This window comes from Asterias amurensis, chromosome 10 (assembly GCF_032118995.1).
Source record: "Asterias amurensis chromosome 10, ASM3211899v1".
Taxonomy (NCBI): domain Eukaryota; kingdom Metazoa; phylum Echinodermata; class Asteroidea; order Forcipulatida; family Asteriidae; genus Asterias; species Asterias amurensis.
Window position 1 is genome coordinate 1,558,750 of NC_092657.1, and position 17,798 is coordinate 1,576,547.

At 39.9% G+C, this 17,798-nt stretch overlaps 2 protein-coding genes and 1 non-coding gene across 3 annotated transcripts; 1 reads left to right on the plus strand and 2 right to left on the minus strand.

The window, feature by feature from the left end:
- Positions 1 to 204: 204 nt before the first annotated feature.
- On the minus strand, positions 205 to 14,067 carry LOC139942851 (dnaJ homolog subfamily C member 5-like). Its single transcript, XM_071939645.1, has 5 exons — positions 13,786 to 14,067; positions 6,353 to 6,434; positions 5,335 to 5,391; positions 4,623 to 4,775; positions 205 to 4,202 (listed from the first exon to the last, which is right to left on the minus strand). Exons 1-5 carry the CDS (start codon positions 13,869 to 13,871, stop codon positions 3,825 to 3,827), a joined length of 756 nt encoding a protein of 251 aa, XP_071795746.1. The 5' UTR covers positions 13,872 to 14,067; the 3' UTR covers positions 205 to 3,824.
- On the minus strand, positions 5,536 to 5,614 carry LOC139943530 (small nucleolar RNA SNORD35). The gene has a single exon (XR_011786825.1). It is a non-coding gene; the product is annotated as a small nucleolar RNA SNORD35 (small nucleolar RNA).
- Positions 14,068 to 16,684: 2,617 nt separating the features above from the next.
- LOC139943413 (low affinity immunoglobulin epsilon Fc receptor-like) lies at positions 16,685 to 17,209 on the plus strand. The gene has a single exon (XM_071940224.1). It carries the CDS (start codon positions 16,685 to 16,687, stop codon positions 17,207 to 17,209), a length of 525 nt encoding a protein of 174 aa, XP_071796325.1.
- The last annotated feature ends 589 nt before the right edge of the window (positions 17,210 to 17,798 follow it).

The following is a 17,798-nucleotide window of genomic DNA, read 5'->3' on the forward strand; positions in this document are numbered from 1 at the left end:
TACAACATCTTTCTACCCATATGCATTTTATAACAAATGGTTACAAACGCTTTTCAAAGACCAACTCGACCGATCCAAGGCAACGTGTTCCTTTAAACCACATTTGAGATTGATTCATATGTGCCTAAATATCTAAGTTGGGATAAGGCACTATTTGTCATACTACAATGTACTTAAAACACAAACAGTGAAAGATCGGTCATATATATCTGATAAAAATGGAGATGCATTATTGCTGAAAATGTATGCGTTGGTAAAAACAACAAAATTACTTGTAGAAATTGAAACTTTGCATGGTGGAAGTATTTCTACGAAAGATTTGCGGTATCACCATGTGAATATTTCTTTTTGAATTGTGTTGATTCTGAAAAAAAAACGGTGGTTAACGACTCAAAATTTCTATCAGTATGCTCTAACCGTCTTCGGGATCAAATAATGATCGAGACGTTGAGTCGTTGACCACCGGTTCTTTTCAGCAACACACTTCTTAAAAGAGATTTTCACATGGTGTTACCGTAAACCTCTTTGAAGTATTAACAAAAATACGTTTCTAGACATTTTTATATGAGGATATTTACTTCTAAGCTAAAACGCAGAACTTGTTAACATAAAGATATGAAATCAGGTCACACTTTTATCCATTTGAACACTTTCTTATGTCTGTTTGGAGAAATTAAACCCCCTTTTTAGATAAAAAGAAGCCATGCTCTTGGATCTACTTCTCTGGCACTCGGGATAAAAAGAAGTTATGATCTTTGATCTTCTCTGGCTTCGAGAATATTGTTCTCAAACGCTGCATGAGAGCTCGAATTTCAGCACTTGAACCATGTAGCGGCCACAAGGTTTGACCTCCTATTCACACAAAGAGGTCAAAATAAAGGTCAAGTCCAAATATGAACTCTTCCAATGTAGCATGTTAACATAGTTTCACAATTTCTGAACACAAAACTAAATTTTCATTCTCGGTAAAGTACTTTGTATTCGAGCCTAGTACTTGCATCATGTTTAAACTTGAATATTCACAATTCCAGGAAAAAAAGACCTTTCAACTTGCCCTAACGCAGTCATTCTCAATGACTGCTTCATTGGTGTTTGCTCCACTGTTTCTGCCACAAAGGCCTTGACAAAGAGGCTTAGGGCAGCATTACTATACACCTAGCGCACTTTACGTATACTCGGCCCAATTTCATGGCTCTGCTTACCATCGAATTCTGCGCTTACGATCACCATTCTCTGCTTACTGTGCAAGCACTGAATGTCTGTTAGCTGTGTAAGCGTAGAATACCTAGTAATGTAGAGTATGCACATGCAGAAGCAAAAATTTCCTGCTAACCCATAAAATACGCTTGGCGTTCACGTGGAATTCCCTGCTTCCATAAGCGCCCATTCTTTGCCTATGGTAAGCAGAGCCATAAATTTGGGCCCCAGTCTTTGGTTAAACTAACCCCTTCATTACAGAAAACACTCTCTCAACCCCGACCCTAAACCTCACAAAACAATAAATTATCTCCTATAAAATATTGTTTATACACTTTTTTCATTAAGCCAATATTAGTTTAGTTTTAAACAGATAGTTAGTACTTGCTTAATTATTTAGATATTGAAAAAGAAAAAAAACATACACCTATTCACAATTTATTCAGGAATTTCAACATGTACATGAAAATTCTGATCTGCTCCCGCAATTTTTTTAATTTGTGCTTAAATTCATTTTTTTGTTTACAGTGAATGTTGTTCAGTTAAGTAAATTTGGAAGCTTTGAGTGGTGTAGGAAGCAGGATCTTGGACGCGTTTCATTGACCATGACCTTAGGTCAACAGTAAAGCTTTTCTGCGTGTTTGGCTCAACCACGGTTGCGCAACTGTACCGGCCAACAGAGTTGTTAACTTGGTTTCCAGAGGGCAGATTCCACAAACTTAAAAAAAAAAATGTCCAATGAATTTCTTTTAAAAATAAAAAAGCTTGAAGCACACAAATCCAACAATATTGATAAAATAATAAAGACTAAGTTCATTACTTGAAAAATAAAATAAAGGCTGTATATGTTGCAAAGATTAATTCCCAAGCGATAAACTCTTTCTGGTAACCAGCCAGGGCTAAATTTCATAGGGCTGCTTAAACACAAAAAAGCAGCTAAGCACAACAAAAGCCGCTTACCAGAATAAGGTTACCAGCCAAAATACCTTGTCACAAGTACAACCTGAGACTGGTATCCTGCTTATTTTTTTATTAACAGAAACATTTTAAGCAATATTTCCTGCTTAAAGGAACACGTTGCCTTGGATCGGTCGAGTTGGTAATTGAAAAGTGTTTGTGACCAAACTCTTCCTTAGGATTAAAGGGAAGCTACACGTTTGGTAATTACTCAAAACAAATATTAACTTAAAAACTGACTTGGTAACGAGCATTGGAGAGCTGTTGGAAGTATAAAGCATTGTGAGACACAGCTCCATTTGAAGTAGCATATATTTTTAGAAAGAGGTAATTTCTCACTAAAATAATCTTTTATAGTCTTTTACTCCTATCTGAAAGCACACAAATTCGTCCAACAAGGGTGTTTTTTCTCTCATCATTTTCTCGCAACTTCGATGACCAATTTAGCTAAAATCTTCACAGCTTTGTTATTTTATGCTTATGTTGGGATACACTAAGTGAGAAGAAGACTGGTCTTTGACAATTACCAAACAAGTATCTTCCCTTTAATCCTAGGATAGGACGAGTTAATTTCTGTATCCGAAGACGTTAGGGCGCATTGAACCCATCCTTAGTTAAGACGAGTTACTCATCCTAACTGGCGATAGGATTGATCCTAGCGTTTTGTGAAATCCGCTGCAGGCATTAGAATGCACGACAGACACATACAACGATACATCCTTACAAAGCAGTTTAAATGAAAACAAAAAATACAATTGAGCATTTACATGTACTGATATCGAAAGGTTAGATAACCAGGGCCCAATTTCATGAAGCTGCTAAGCACAAAAATTTGCTTAGCATGAAATTTCTTCCTTGATAAAAACACGATTACCAATCAACTTTCCATTTATTTCTCATGCTTGTTACTGGTCTTTAGCTGTTGTTTGCTTATCCTGAAAATCACGTGGAAATTTTGGGTTGGCATTCCTGTTTTTATCAAGGAAGAAATCTCATGCTAAGCAAATTTTTGTGCTAATGGTTGAACTTGCCATTGGTTGATCACTGGCCATTGACCGAAACATCTATTGGTTACGACCGCAAAAAACTCACCCTGGTTACCAGCCAATTGAACAGAAACTTTGCTTGGCTGGTAACCTTTTACTACAGCCACTACGGATATCATTAAAAAAAAAAGTGCAGCCACTGTCTGATCAAGCTAACCGAATTACAAAGTACCAGGGGTGGATTTCACAAAGAGTTAAGACAAGTCAGAACGATCCAGAACAATTGGAGGCCACGGTTTCCTTTGCCCCTGGTTTTCGCCTTGGTGCCCATGGCAGTCCCCAGGCCTGGTATTACACGCAGGCCACGGAGACAATGGCCTTTGTTGTCCATGGTCTTCGCCTTGGGTGCCCCTTCAAAGTTTTCCCACTGACTTGAAAAATTAACAATGGCAGTCCCCTTTGCAAAATAAAAATGGCACAGCCTTTGATGGATCATGCTAACATGATTACCAAGTACCAGGGGTGGATTAAAAAAAAATATTTAAGACTAGTCTCGAGTTAGGTAACTCGTCCTAGCTTAGGACTAGCCTTAAGGCCGGTTCATACTTCCTGCGAATGCGACACAAATTTTGACCCAAGCTGAAACCCACAACGCCCGTAAAGATGGCATCTAACAGAAACCATCTACTCCCTCTCGACCGTATAACTAGTATTCAGAACCTCAGCCGACTTCAGACTCGTCTTCTCCGTGGCCTCGGGCGTCGTCGACATGGGCGGGGCAGGCATCGGTATTGCTTGATGTGGAGGCGTCACCTCCGGCAGATTAGAACCTTTAAGCCGCGCCGATTCATCGGCGCCAGGCTGCAGCGTGATCGGAACCTCACTCTCCCTTAGCGCCGCCTCGTCCTCGTCTTCCTGAGCCCCTCGTAGAATCTCTTCAATATCTTCTTTGCTGTATTCTTCTTCTTTCGGAGCGCACTTCCCGCAGCAGCAGCAGCAGCACAGGCAGCAGCAGAAGCAGAAACAGCAGCAGGACAAGAAGAAGCAGACACCGCAGCATACCTGTTATGATAAAAATGTAAATAGTGAGTCTCTTGGTAAGACATCTTATCTAGAATGTCAAAGGTCTTGGGCTCGAGTCCCACCAGAGTTATATCCCTGAGTGAATTTTAATAGTAAAAATTATCGACATTCATAGCACTCTACTTAAAGGCAGTGGACACTATTGCTAATTACTCAAAATAAATATTAGCATAAAAGCTTACTTGGTGACAAGGAGCAGGGAGAGGTTGAGAGTATAAAACATTGTGAGAAACGGCTCCCTCTGAAGTAAAGTAGTTTTTGAGAAAGAAGTAATTTTCCACTAATTTGATTATGAGACCTCAAGTTTAGAATTTGAGGTCTCAAAATCAAGCATTTGAATGCGGACAACTTTGTTTGACAAGTGTCCAGTGTCTTTTAAACTAAAAAAAAAAAACATACCCTGAAACATTTGCTGTTGACTAAGAAGTACAAATCAACGTTGTCCTCCCCGATCTGTTCTGCGATGTACAGACCCACCGATCCGTAGTCGTCGTATATCTGTCGTTTCTTCTCATCGCTGAGGACTTTGTTAGCTTTGTTGATCTCCTTAAACTGCAGTAAAAATAGACAAAGATGAACTACAAGTAAGGATTGTACCAGGGCCCAATTTCATGGCTCTGCTTACCGTAAGCACAGAATTGGCGCTTACAGAAGCAAGGAATTCTGTGCTTACGACAAGCATTTTTTACGGGTTAGCGGCGAATTCTGGCTTCTGCGCGTGCGTACTCCACGTAACTAGGCATTCTACGCTAAGGCTAGCACAGAAATTTGGTGCTTGCTCGTAAGCGGGGAATCGTGACCGTAAGCGCAAAATTTGGAGGTAAGCAGAGCCATGAAATTGGGCCCAGGCTTGTATGTTTCTTTTCTGAAAGGTCCCCGAGGACTTTTCTCCTACAAACCGTAAAGGGCACCCCATGACGAAGTTGTAGATTTCTAGTGGAGCATTTTAAGGGCACCAAGGCAAATGATATGGGGGCATGGAGGCAAACACTTTGTTGCCTCCGTGTCGTATCATCAGGCCTTTTGTACTGTACTCACTTGGGTCAAACCCGAGGCTAAAATATAGAATATTTTTTTAAAACACATTTAAACAGACTGAAAGTAAACAAACCTTTTCTTCTGCCGATGGATCATCTCTGTTTTTGTCCGGGTGGTACTTTAACGCAAGCTGAAATACAAACGTAAACAAAACGTCAACAATTTTTCACAAAGCTATATTACATAATGAGGTATTATGTAACATGGGACTTGAGGCATTACATTTGACCACCCAGCCACACTGAGCTAGAACTTTCTTGACGGGAAAAAGTTTCCAACTGCATCAGTAAGTGCCATGTGGCAGTATCACCATTGCAGAGTCTGCAGACCATCGTGAGAAAACATCATTTGCAGTTATTAATAAACTCAAATTTGATTTTATTCAAGGCCTTGAACTTCGCTCTTTAAAGGCAGTGGACACTATTGGTAATTACTCAAAATAGTTATTAGCATGAAACCTTTCTTGGTAACGAGTAATGGGGAGCTGTTGTAAAACATTGTGAGAAACGGCTCCCTCTGAAGTGAAGTAGTTTTCGAGAAAGAAGTAATTTTCCACTTGATTTTGAGACCTCAGATTTAGAACTTGAGGTCTCAAAATCAAGCATCTGAAAGCACACAATGGCGTTTGACAAGGGTGTTTTTTCTTTCATTAATATCTCGCAACTTCGGTGACTGATTGAGCTCAAGGTTTGTTGTTTGATGCATATATGAGATACACCAACTGTGAAGGCTAGTCTTTGACAATTACCAATAGTGTCCACTGCCTTTAAAGGGCACAGCAATTGTCCTCTGGTAAGGGCACCACAGCAAAAGCACAGGGCAACACAGCAAAAGCACAGGGCAACACAGCAAAAGCACAGGGCAACACAGCAAAAGCACAGGGCAACACAGCAAAAGCACAGGACAACACAGCAAAAAGCACAGGGCACCTCAGCAAAAACCACAGGGCACCACGCCAATTGCTGTGGGTGCCGTGGGTTATTTAGAAGGCCTGTTATACATGTATTCAGGTTTACTATGCTGTGGCCGGTACCGAGTGAAAATAAAGACCTACACACAAGAATAAAATCACTCCTTGTTCGTTGCCTTACCTTTCTGTATGCTTTCTTTATAGCGTCTGTATCTGCACCTTTTTCTATTCCCAGGGTTGCGTATAAAGACTCCCCTGATGTGCTGAAAAGACAAAATCAAAAGGAAATTAACGAGTGTTGGTGTACGACAGTGATGTAAGACATAATACATAAGACATAAGAAAACTTTCTCGCTTTCACACATTGATTAGATAATTTTTCACCCAAAACATTCAAATCTAAGAAATGGCTCACACCTAATCAATTCTCAAATTTCTGAGAGCTGGTGTCCGTTCGCGAATGCTGCAGCTAGAGATGCCGTTGGTACTCGCTTTCACCTATACATAAATTGGATAATTTTTCCCCCCAAAACATTTGAATCTAAGAAACGGTTTGCACATAATCGTTACTCATATTTCTCAAAGTTGTTGTCTGTTCGTGAATGGTGCAGCTAGAGTTGTTGTTGGAGCTCCATTTTGCACCACTACACATGAATCGGGTGCGTTCGATTAGCTTCCCTGAGTCGACCCCGCGGTGGTCACTTGAGTGAGCCCCTGTCAAGAGCTAATCGAATGATCACTCACTCTCTCGTGGTGACGTCATGCACCCCGGGCCAGCCCCAAGTGACCAACTCCAGTGACTCCCCAAGTGACTCCATACTTGGGCTGACCCAGGTGAGCCCCTGGACAGCTGTTTGAACGTTCCGGGGCAGACCGAGGTCGACCCAGGGAAGCTTATCGAACACACCCACTGATTCAACGCTCGATGAAAATACCACCACAGCTCTTTTAGTCTTTGCTGTTTTCTCAGTCACAAAGTAAACACTCTCTTCAGCTGAAACTTTCGCAGGCCACTTTAATTGTAGTTTTGCCTAGAAATCGGCATTCCTTTGACGAAAAAAACCCCAAAACGATGACCCTATTTTTAGTTGGAATATAATATTTTACCGTGAGAGCGACTTCATATTTAGTTCACAGCTGGATGACTGAAGAGCAGATGGTTCAAATGCATTAATAGCGACACTGTGATTAAATTCCCCTTTCAAATGACTTCCCAAAGATTTGTGTTGAATATTGTAAATTATGCCTGCATTTCCACTCGCCCTATTCTTAAAACCATTGTTGCGTGAAGGGGTGAAATGGAAAAGGCTGGCAGACTGGTGAGGTTTGTAAACCAAGCTCTCTATATTCAGTAATTAGTCCAGGAGGTCGCAACAAAATATGATAGAAATTACGATAAATATTTATCAGTTAACAATTATTTTGGGTTGAACAGGGAATCAGGGATGATATCATAAATTTTAGTTAAAACAAATACACCGATGTGTGTTAGCACTGTATACTCAGTACTTTCCCAAGTTCTTTTGAAATCTCACTGCTAAAACAGGATTCAAACTGCCCCTTATGCTACCGGGGTATCTCGGTGGTCTAGTTGGTATAATAAAAATAATAGCTAATTGAGGAAATTTTAATCTAAGTAGTTTAAAAATGTAGTTTCCTGCTTAAAGGAACACGTTGCCTTGGATCGTTAGAGTTGGTCTTTGAAAAGGATTTGAAACTGTTTGTTATCAATTACATTGGTTAAGAAGTTGTAAAAGTAGAATACAATGATCCACACGCATTTACCTCAAAATTGCGTGGTTTTCCTTTTACTTTGCGAACTAACATGGTCATTTACGTGAATGAGAGTCAAACCATAAATGGCCGACCGTGTTTGTCAACGAGGTAAAAGGAAAACCACGCAATTTCGAGTGATACTTGTGTGGATCATTATATTCTACTTTTAAAGTATCTTTCTAATCATATGAATTTTATAACAAACGGTTACAAACGCTTTTCAAAGACCAACTCTACCAATCCAAGGCAACATGTTCCTTTGGCGCTTGGTGTACATAGTATAAGAAGCAGCACCCTACAGTTAGTGCAGGCTTCCATATAAATGTTACAAGGCCCAGCGCCGTATAAAGACGAGACATGACGTTCACACACACTTTTTCAGGTCCCTTTCACTCTTGGTACATTCAAAACATCGCTGTAAGTACCATAACAAAAAGAGATTGTAATTTTTTTAAATAGTTTTTTTGTTTTTTTTGTTTTTATCATGAACACTACGTACATGTTGTTGGAAAAAATCCCAACATTCTGATGGAAAGGTTGATTTAAAAAAAAAAAAAAATGGTAAACTTTTACTGCTGCTTTTCCCGATTGCTACTTGTTGCTGGTATTTAGTTCAATGTGTGTCAGTTTTTTCTTAATGTATCATATAGGACATGTAGGACTTACATAAGTACCCTTGAGTAAGAGAATCAATGTGTGCAGTGGTGAAGAGGTTTTCAACTAGTGGTTTAATCCCAACGAGGCCTGGTTCTTGATAATTTACCTAGACGAAGTTGAGGTAAATTATAAAGAACCAGGCCTCGGCGGGTTTAAACCACTAGTTGAAAACCGATTCAACACACTTTGATTCCCATTCATAAATACCTTTTCGGTCAAAAACGTCATCACTTGTTGGTCAAAAAGTAAAATAAATGCAAAAATTATAATTGTTAAATGATTTCTTTCAAACCAACACCCCTCCAGCTATGAAATGGTAGAGCCCTCTGCTGCCCTCGCATAAACAACTCCTTATAAGGGAATGCTGTGGGCGTCGCGCGTATCGCGAGATGTGGCACAACTGTTTCAGCCGTTGCTCTCGACCAATAGGAATGAAGAAACTGTCTTATAAGAACAGGCGCAGGGTCATGTGTCACGTCCATGAATTAACACTTTTTACCGGTCATTAACAAAAGGTTTATGCACACCCACGTGACGCGCTCTCCACCAATAGAAGTAGAGAAACTGTCTGGGGTATTTATGAATGGTCTTTTACACAATGGAACAATGTACCAGGGAATTAATTGTCAAACTTGGACCCCGCAAGGGGATTCTTTAAAAGGGGAATAATAGAACAATACATGGAGCAGGACCCAACAAACTGGATCCATACGGTAGTGTGTCATACACTAACTATAAACTACACAATGCACGCAGTAGTGTTTGACCAACATTAGAGGACACCTACATACATGTAGGCCTATTGTACTTTCTGGAATCTGTGTATTGAAACAATCCCTTTTGGTTTTGTACACCAATGACTAGTGACGACCCATGAAAAAGAACCGACAAGTGAGGACCTATTGTCCCTATTGAAAAATGTCCTCGAAGGGTAGGCCATACAAACCGTAAACCCACAGTCATGTTTGACCATTACATTAGAGGACACCTATTGTGCTTTCTGTTATTCCTGTATTGAAGCAATCCCTATTGGTTTTGTACACAAATGACTAGTGTGGACCCATGAAAACGAAGAACCGACTAGTGAGGACCTATTTTCCCTATCAAAAAATGTCCTAGGCCATACAAACCCACATGTACATGTGCATGATGTGTGTTGGTGGCAACATGGTTGCCTCTTGAATTCCTAAGTTATGTAGTTTCATTTCTTTCATATCTTTTATGCAAACAGATTAAACGGTGTCCTTTTGTTTAATCCTGACAACGGGAAAACAAGGAAGGTAATGGTACTACATGTAGCACTTGAAATACTAACTAATAACAAAAACTGCATTGAGCTTGTGAAGCATTAATTACATCTGATGAAGTGGTTGTTGCTAAGAAAGCTTCTGCAGTTTTTTATATTCATCGTACACAGGTTTTTTTTGGAACCGTTCGTTTGTTTTACTCCTATTGACCCATTTCACCTGACGTCATCATCAGAAAAATCTTGAATGCGCCATACTGGTGGGCAATTTCACTGTGCGTTTTCATATATACATGTAACTCTATGCATAGAGTATGCTGTGAAGTGCGCATTTTAGGCAACGCGGCGTTAATACACGTAAACCTAACTTGCCCACCAACATGGTGAGCGTTGCACCAGTCACCGCGTGTGACGCGCGTGCAAGGGGTCAATATGTGAATGTAGATTCATAAACAATGACAACTACATGTAACATGTGAACATTTCATTTCAAAGGGTGGTCCAACTTTACTTGTTATACCTCGGTAACAAACTGTGAAGTTTGATTGCTCGAGGATCAATCACGTGACGCGCAACAAAAACGCATGAAACATGGCTCGACTGGTCGGGTAACATGAAAAGTGATGTACACCGGTGTACATCACTTTGATCGTTCCCAGCATTGGTCGATTTCCAGCGCTGTGTACTAATTAACCGCGGGTTCGAGGTGATTGTTTCTTGTTTGTCTGCTTAAACAATGAATAGTTCGTCGTAATAATGTTTGAAGATGACAACAGGACTTCGAGAAGAGGAAAATTTACAATTAAACAAAGGTATAACAAAACAATTAATGCACGCTGTGACTGGGGTCCATGAGTTTGGTACCTCCTCGGGTGTACAAAACGCCATGGACCCAGTCACAGCATGCAATTGTATAATGATCGCCAAAATCCAGGGCGGTTACAAATGCCCAAGCAGGAAGAATAATCTGTAATCGGAGTTATAGGCCTAACTAATCTGAGAGGCGGTAATGCTCTCAGATTTAAATTATGGGGGATAAAAACTAATCTAATTTTTACATCCCCATGTAGGCTTCTAAACCAACAGTTTGTAGTGCCAATAATTGTATAACTTCCACTTTAAAGGCAGTGGACACTATTGTTAATTACTCAAAATAATTATGAGCATAAAACCTTACTTGGTGACGAGTAATAATCCTTTTTGAGGTATGGCGGCATGATACGCGCGCGTCATGATACGCGGGCGTCACACGCAGCGACTGATGCCACGCTCACCATGTTGGTGGTTATCAGGTTTACGTGTAAATGCTGCGTCGCCTAAAATGCGCAATTCACTGAATAACATACGTTCTATTTCTATGGTCAATACGCACAAATTTACCACAACTTTACATTGTTGTAGCATTGTGTCCGCCATACCTCAAAAAGGCTTATGGGGAGAGATTGATGGTATAAAACATTGTGAAAAACGGCTCCCTCTGAAGTGCCATAGTTTTTCGAGAAAGACGTAATTTTCCAAGAATTTGATTTCAAGACCTCAGATTTAGAATTTGAGGTCTCAAAATCAAATCTAAACGCACACAACTTCGTGTGAAAAGGGTTTTTCTTCTTTAATTATTTTCTCGCAACTTCGACGACCAAATAAGCTCAAATTTTCACAGGTTTGTTAGTTTGTGCATATGTTGAGATACACCAAGTGAGAAGACTGGTCTTTGACAATTACCAATAGTGTCCAGTGCCTTTAAAAGTGCAGCACTGCCTTACTTATTTTATCTATCAACTAATTTATGGATACATGTCTTTATCATTGGCTACCTTCATGTATGTACATGTATGTAGTTCAAGATTTGTTCAATCTTGATAAGAACAATTTAGTTTTCAAAACTTCAATGTTGACTTTTTAGATAATCCTTCCAAACAGGAATTGTTGGAATAACTGAGTGTACAGACCCCATGCATTGAATCATTTGTAGTGCTGCTTAACAGTCCACACTAAACCACATGCAAATTAATGGCGTAGATAGCAATGTAAATCCACTGTGAACGCTGTGATGGCAGACTAATACGCTTGCTAACCTGTGAAATACATTTAATCGCTTTAAGCAAATTGTCAAAAATTTGCTTTTAAACATTAAAAGGGACACATTGCCTTGGATCGGTGGAGTTGGTCCATGCAGCGTTTGAAACCATTTATATGAAATTGATATGTTAGATGTTTTAAAAAGTAGAATAAAATGATCCAAACAAATATGCCTCGAAATTGCATTGTTTTCCTTCTATTTAGCGAACTAAAACAGTCGACACTTTTATGGAGTCACAAACTTGACTCCACAAAATGGTGTGCCGAGTTAGTTCACTACGTATTGTATAACCTGTGAAATACATTTACACCTGCCCATTTTTTTCTGCTACAGTAAGCACAAAAATTTGCTTACAGTTAAGCAGCGCTATGAAATGGAGCCCACTTAATTATCACTGGCGCAAATTAATCAATAGAGCAGACTATTACATAACACTGTCACACTGACAACACAGTGTCTATAATGCATTCATTCATTAGAACTGTATCATTCATCAATGGTACTGTCGACTGCTATATTCCATTCGCCTCATTAAACCAAGAGGGGCGAGGTTTGGGCGAATAAGTGTGGGGTTGATGGATTTGTTTGTTGTTATTGTTATTGGTTTTTTTGTTTTTTTTTTTTTTTTTTTTGGGGGGGGGGGAGTTTGAGGGGGGTGGGAGGGGGTAGGCAACCAAAGAAAATGGCTAAATTACAGATGGGAAAAGTCGGGTGTCATCTTTGCCTCATTAAACCATCAGACAACCTCTACGATGATTGAGGATGGTGAGGTTTTCTTGATTTTGTGGTTCTTCGATTCTGTGACTCTTTTTGCTTCTTTGGGCATGTGCTCTGAGTTCCGACCGCACAATGGACCTACCACTTGCATCTTTTTACATTATAAACGTCCAAAACCAAGTTAAACATTTACTACCAATCTCCTATTCAACAAAAGGGAAAAAAAGTCTGAGTTCAACATTGATTTATTGACACCCCCACTCCCAACCGAAAATATAAACTGCTTTAACTAATTAAATAAACAAACAGTGTGGAACTGTCAAAGTTCTCACTTACGCACAATGAGTACTGACACACATGTCATGACCATTGGGGGCATTGGCCATGTGGGTGTGGGTGAAGTATAGTTGCGATAACGTAACCCTCCCGCCGTCGGCAGGAGGGTTACGACTTACGTTATTGCAACTAGGTGAAGTACTCCTAAGAGTCCTACTCTACATGTACGACTCTGCTATCGTTTGTGGAGACGATAGCCGGACGAACCTCCTCATAAGGTTTATCACGATTCAGAAACGCAATGCATTGTGGGAAGGAATATGGGGCGGTTTCTATGCAGTTTCTTCGACTCGCGCATGCAACGCCTATACCTTTGTGTGGGTTCAACAGCACCCTCTCTTGATATTTTCCTATTCGTGATAAACCTTATTGCATAGGGATAGTTCAATTCAAAGGAATATCTCTCCGACTAAATTTCTTTCCAAATTATTAAACTTTAAAAATAAAATACAATTATAATTTAATTATAGTTATAATTATATCATTGAATGAACACAAAAGATACAAATTTTATACATTTCGACTCCACATTTAAAATAAAAAATTAAGTACACCATCATATTATTAGCTTTTATAAAGTGACACATAACATAATGAGTAAGTGGTAAGTCATGTGATCATCATTCACATCCACATGACCAACCATGAAAAAATAACACTACAGATTTCGTCCAGCATGTCCAGCCACTTTGCACAGCAAAATATTTTGACTGAACATGTTTCAGTAACAATTGATACATTTTGTGTAGCATTTTACAAAAACGTTCACTAAAATTAACTACGAAAGCTTTTAAAATTTTACCTCATTGAGCGCTCTCGTCCCGGGCCGCCGTGCGGACCGCCAGGACCGCCAGGCGGGGGTGGCGGTGGATGGCTACGACTCGCCATTTTTTCTCCTCTTCGTAACTCGTCTCCGAACGACTAAACAATATATATCATTAAAAAAAACGCTACTAGCCTATTAAATAATGTAATACAATCATCAAAATCTACTTATCCGTGGTAAAATTTGACAAAAAATAGACATTTCGAAACTGGGCTTTCCCCCGTGGTTTGGCTACGCACTTTTGCACTGCACACGAGATTGTCAGTGAAGTCAGTGGAATAGTCTGAACTTCCATATCCATCTCGCCGGTGCCGTTCGGTTTACGCTGTAAACGTCTAGGTACCTGACTGGGTGTTATCCACAATCGATTTATGAATGAGAAATTTTATTCGAAACCCACTGTGCTTCAGCGTTCGCAACGTATAGACTGATACGGGAGGGAAACTGGATTAGTTTCCCACGAGATAAAAAGGTGTGAACACAAAATGCTTTGATGGGTGGATGGTGCAAACATTGCTCTTTGGTGCAATAATTAAGTACACATTTTTTTAATGAAGAAATGTAAGCTACTGATTGATTAGTAATTCAAAATGTTCTTACTTTTATATGCCTCTGTAGCAAAAATAATTATCATTTTAAATCATTAAAATGGCAATTTTAAAGGATCAATAAGATTTTTACCCAGCTCATGACACCATAGTGTTTGAGGGCGCTGTTTAACGGAAAACGAGGGGCGGGAGTGTTATGAATAATACATTACGAGCAAGTAGCAGTGGTTATTTATAAATTTGAGCTAACTTATAAGCGTCACTGACACAGAAAACACCATTTTAAAGGATTTGGGTACTTTTTCAAAATGTCCACAGATTTACATAAAACTTACAGGGTTTGAAGATAATGATAGTGGAAAGCTTCCCTTCAAATATTACTAATACTGAGGTGCTGTAGTTTTTAAGAAATGAGTAAAACAATGTCATGAAAATACGTTTTTACATGCTCATATTTTCGTCTCATGAGACAAAAATAATTTTCATGACATTGTTTTACTCATTTCCCCAAAACTACATTACCTCAGCACGTAATATTTTCAGGGAAGCTTTCTACTATCACTATCTTCAAACTGTGTAAGTTTGGTGTAAATCTGTGGACATTGTGTTTTTTGTCCTACAAAAAGTATAGACCCTTTAAATCTCGGGTGATTCTGAAGCAAACTTCTGAAGCTTTGATTCTGCAACCCCCCCCCCCTCCCCCTGAGATTTTGTCCCACAATGGGTGCGTTCGTTTAGCTTCCCTGGGTCATCCCCGGTCTGCCCCGGTGCGTTCGAATAGCTCTTGACGTCATTCCAGGGGCTCATCCAGGTCAGCCCCTAGTGCCCTGCTCGTGGAGCGGGTCACTTGGGGCTGGCCCCAGGTAAACGACGTCACTACGAGAGCGGTGAGTGGTCGTATGTTTAGCTCTTGTCAGGGGTTCACCCGAGTGGGCACCGTGGGGTAGACGCAGGGAAGCTAAACGAACGCACCCAATATTGCGCATAATTATTGCCATTACGTCACTTCACATATTATGCCGGCTACTTCTGTGGCTGGTACCAATACACGCCTGACGTCACTACTCAGAAATAGGTACTTGAATAGACTTTTTTCTGGAGTAAATATATTGGTCTTATTTTGCAGATTTATTTCTGGAGTAACCTTGGCTGTATCTTGCAGATATCAATACCCATATGAAGTGACGTGACTTTAATTTTGTATCGTTTGTATTTTGCCTCAGTTTGTATCGATGGAAAAAGTTGGTGAAGGCGTTACCTTGACAACGTATCCTGTTTTCCAGTCTCTTGCCTTTGTCGATGGCTTACAGATTTGTCTTACTCGTGGGGAGTATTATTTTTTGGAGGCTAAATTTGTGAACATTATTTCTCATTGTCAATCCAGAGAGAATACCAAACACGTATCGTTCGTGGCTCTGATTGGTCTATAACGCCATTGCAGAAACTAGTTGCCTTGTGATTGGTTAGACGGCAGTTTGTGTTCATGTTTATTCATGATTCATTGTTGGTGTTAGCCAATCAAAGTGTGCGCATTTCAGCAGGCTAAATCAGACGCGAGCTTGGTTGCGAAGCAGAAGTAGGAGATATCACAACTCGTCTGCAATGCAACCGTTTGGGTCGACTTTGTCTCTCTGAGGAGAAGAACATCATTCTCAGAGCTATCTTATCTCTTACCGTGTAATACCATCTCCCATTGTATGCTGATCTTCGCTGAATATTGTTAATTACATTGAAAACTATTCACAGCACGTGGTCAGTAACAGCAAAAAGATTTTGACTCTACATTAATTTGTTTTAACAAAGGATCGAGTTTGGATGTGAAACAGATACAGGAGATATCACAACTCGTCTGCGATGCAACCGTTTGGGTCGACCTTTAATTTCGGAAAAGAACATCATTCGTATTCATGGAGAGCTTTATCTTAATTCGTATCGTGTAATCTATCATTAAGTGTTCAACTTCGCCGAACTGTTCAACGGTGCATCAAAATAATTTGTTCACCCAGCTGTTTTTTTATCCTCGTCATCTTTTATGGAGAATGCATCTCCACTCATCACAAATTAACAACAAGTTTGTGTATATATTTTTTGAGACATTTACGTACAAGTAGACGTCAAAACTGCAACTTATAAACGTAAATGAAAAAAGATGTAGCTATCTGAAACGTCAGCCTGCTTAGAAACACTCGTGGTGGTGTGCAAACTTCAACTACTCAATTCACACCAGCTGTCATGGTTTAAAATGACAAACAAAAAATGGTAGAATAAGCCACTCGTACTGTGATGTGAGAAACGTTTTCTACACAACTTGCTCGCTTAGCATCAATATGTATGTAAAGCTCCTCGTATGGCTCACTGCCTTGCTAGTAGATAGCTGCTGTTTTGGAGTGGTTGCATCTGTGGACCAGCGTTGTTATACATTTATATATGACGACTCGTCCTGTCCGAAAACTTGGCTTAACTGGGGAAACTCATGCTACAAGATCACTGAGACGAGATTTACCTGGTCAAATGCTAGAGACGAGTGTAGAAACCTGGGTGGTGTTCTGGCTGCACCAAGCTCTGATCAAGAAAACGAGTTTATAACGCAGTTATTAGCTGATGGTATAGTATGGATCGACTGCAATGATCAAGACGTGGAGGGGACATGGGAGTGCAGAGAGGACAACGCGGAGGTCGCTTACAGAAACTGGTATGATGGAGAACCGAATAATGGCGCGGGAGGCAAATATGAAGATTGTGCGGTCGTGTCTATATGGAACAACAAGCGTCAATGGCATGATCTGAGTTGCATCCACAGATTAGAGAGAGCTGTTTGCAAAATGGCGGGAAGACCAGTCCTTCCCGTGTGACACTCTGGAGTGTAGAAACCTGGGCAGTGTACTGGCTGCCCCAAGCTCCAATCAAGAAAACGAGTTTATTGTGACTTTGAACAACATTGCTGTTACTGACATGTATTGATACTGTATAAAGGTATTTGATTATGTGATTTATTGAGACAACAGTTTTAAAGGCAATGGACACTATTGGCAACTACTAAAAAAAAATTAGATTTTGAGGTCTCGAAATCAAGCATCTAAAAGCACACAGCTTCGTGTGACGATGGTGTTTTTTTAAATTTCATTCCTATCTCGCAACTTCGACGACCAAATTGAGCTAAAACTTTCACAGGTTTGTTATTTTATGCTTATGTTGAGATCACCAAGTGGAAAGACTGGTCTTTGACAGTTATCAATAGTGTAGTGTCTTTATAGAGACAATTAAGAAGTTGACTTTAGTTAATCACGTTTTGACGCTAATAGATGTATGTGTATTATCCCGCATGTTTGGTGCAGGTATTTTCAGATAGAAAACAAAAGTCCGGACACCAACCTGGACATTAGGGGAACCGAACCATTTCAAAACTACGCGGCTTCTTGTCTACTGGCTGGATTGACTCGG

Excerpts from the sequence above, each read along its gene's own strand:
- LOC139943413 (XM_071940224.1), top strand. The coding sequence starts at position 16,685 with ATGTATGTAAAGCTCCTCGTATGGCTCACTGCCTTGCTAGTAGATAGC.
- LOC139942851 (XM_071939645.1), bottom strand. The coding sequence starts at position 13,871 with ATGGCGAGTCGTAGCCATCCACCGCCACCCCCGCCTGGCGGTCCTGGC. Across the intron at positions 6,435-13,785 it reads GGACGAGAGCGCTCAATGAG|CACATCAGGGGAGTCTTTAT; the intron begins GTAAAATTTTAA and ends TTGTCTTTTCAG. Across the intron at positions 5,392-6,352 it reads TAAAGAAAGCATACAGAAAG|CTTGCGTTAAAGTACCACCC; the intron begins GTAAGGCAACGA and ends TTTGTATTTCAG.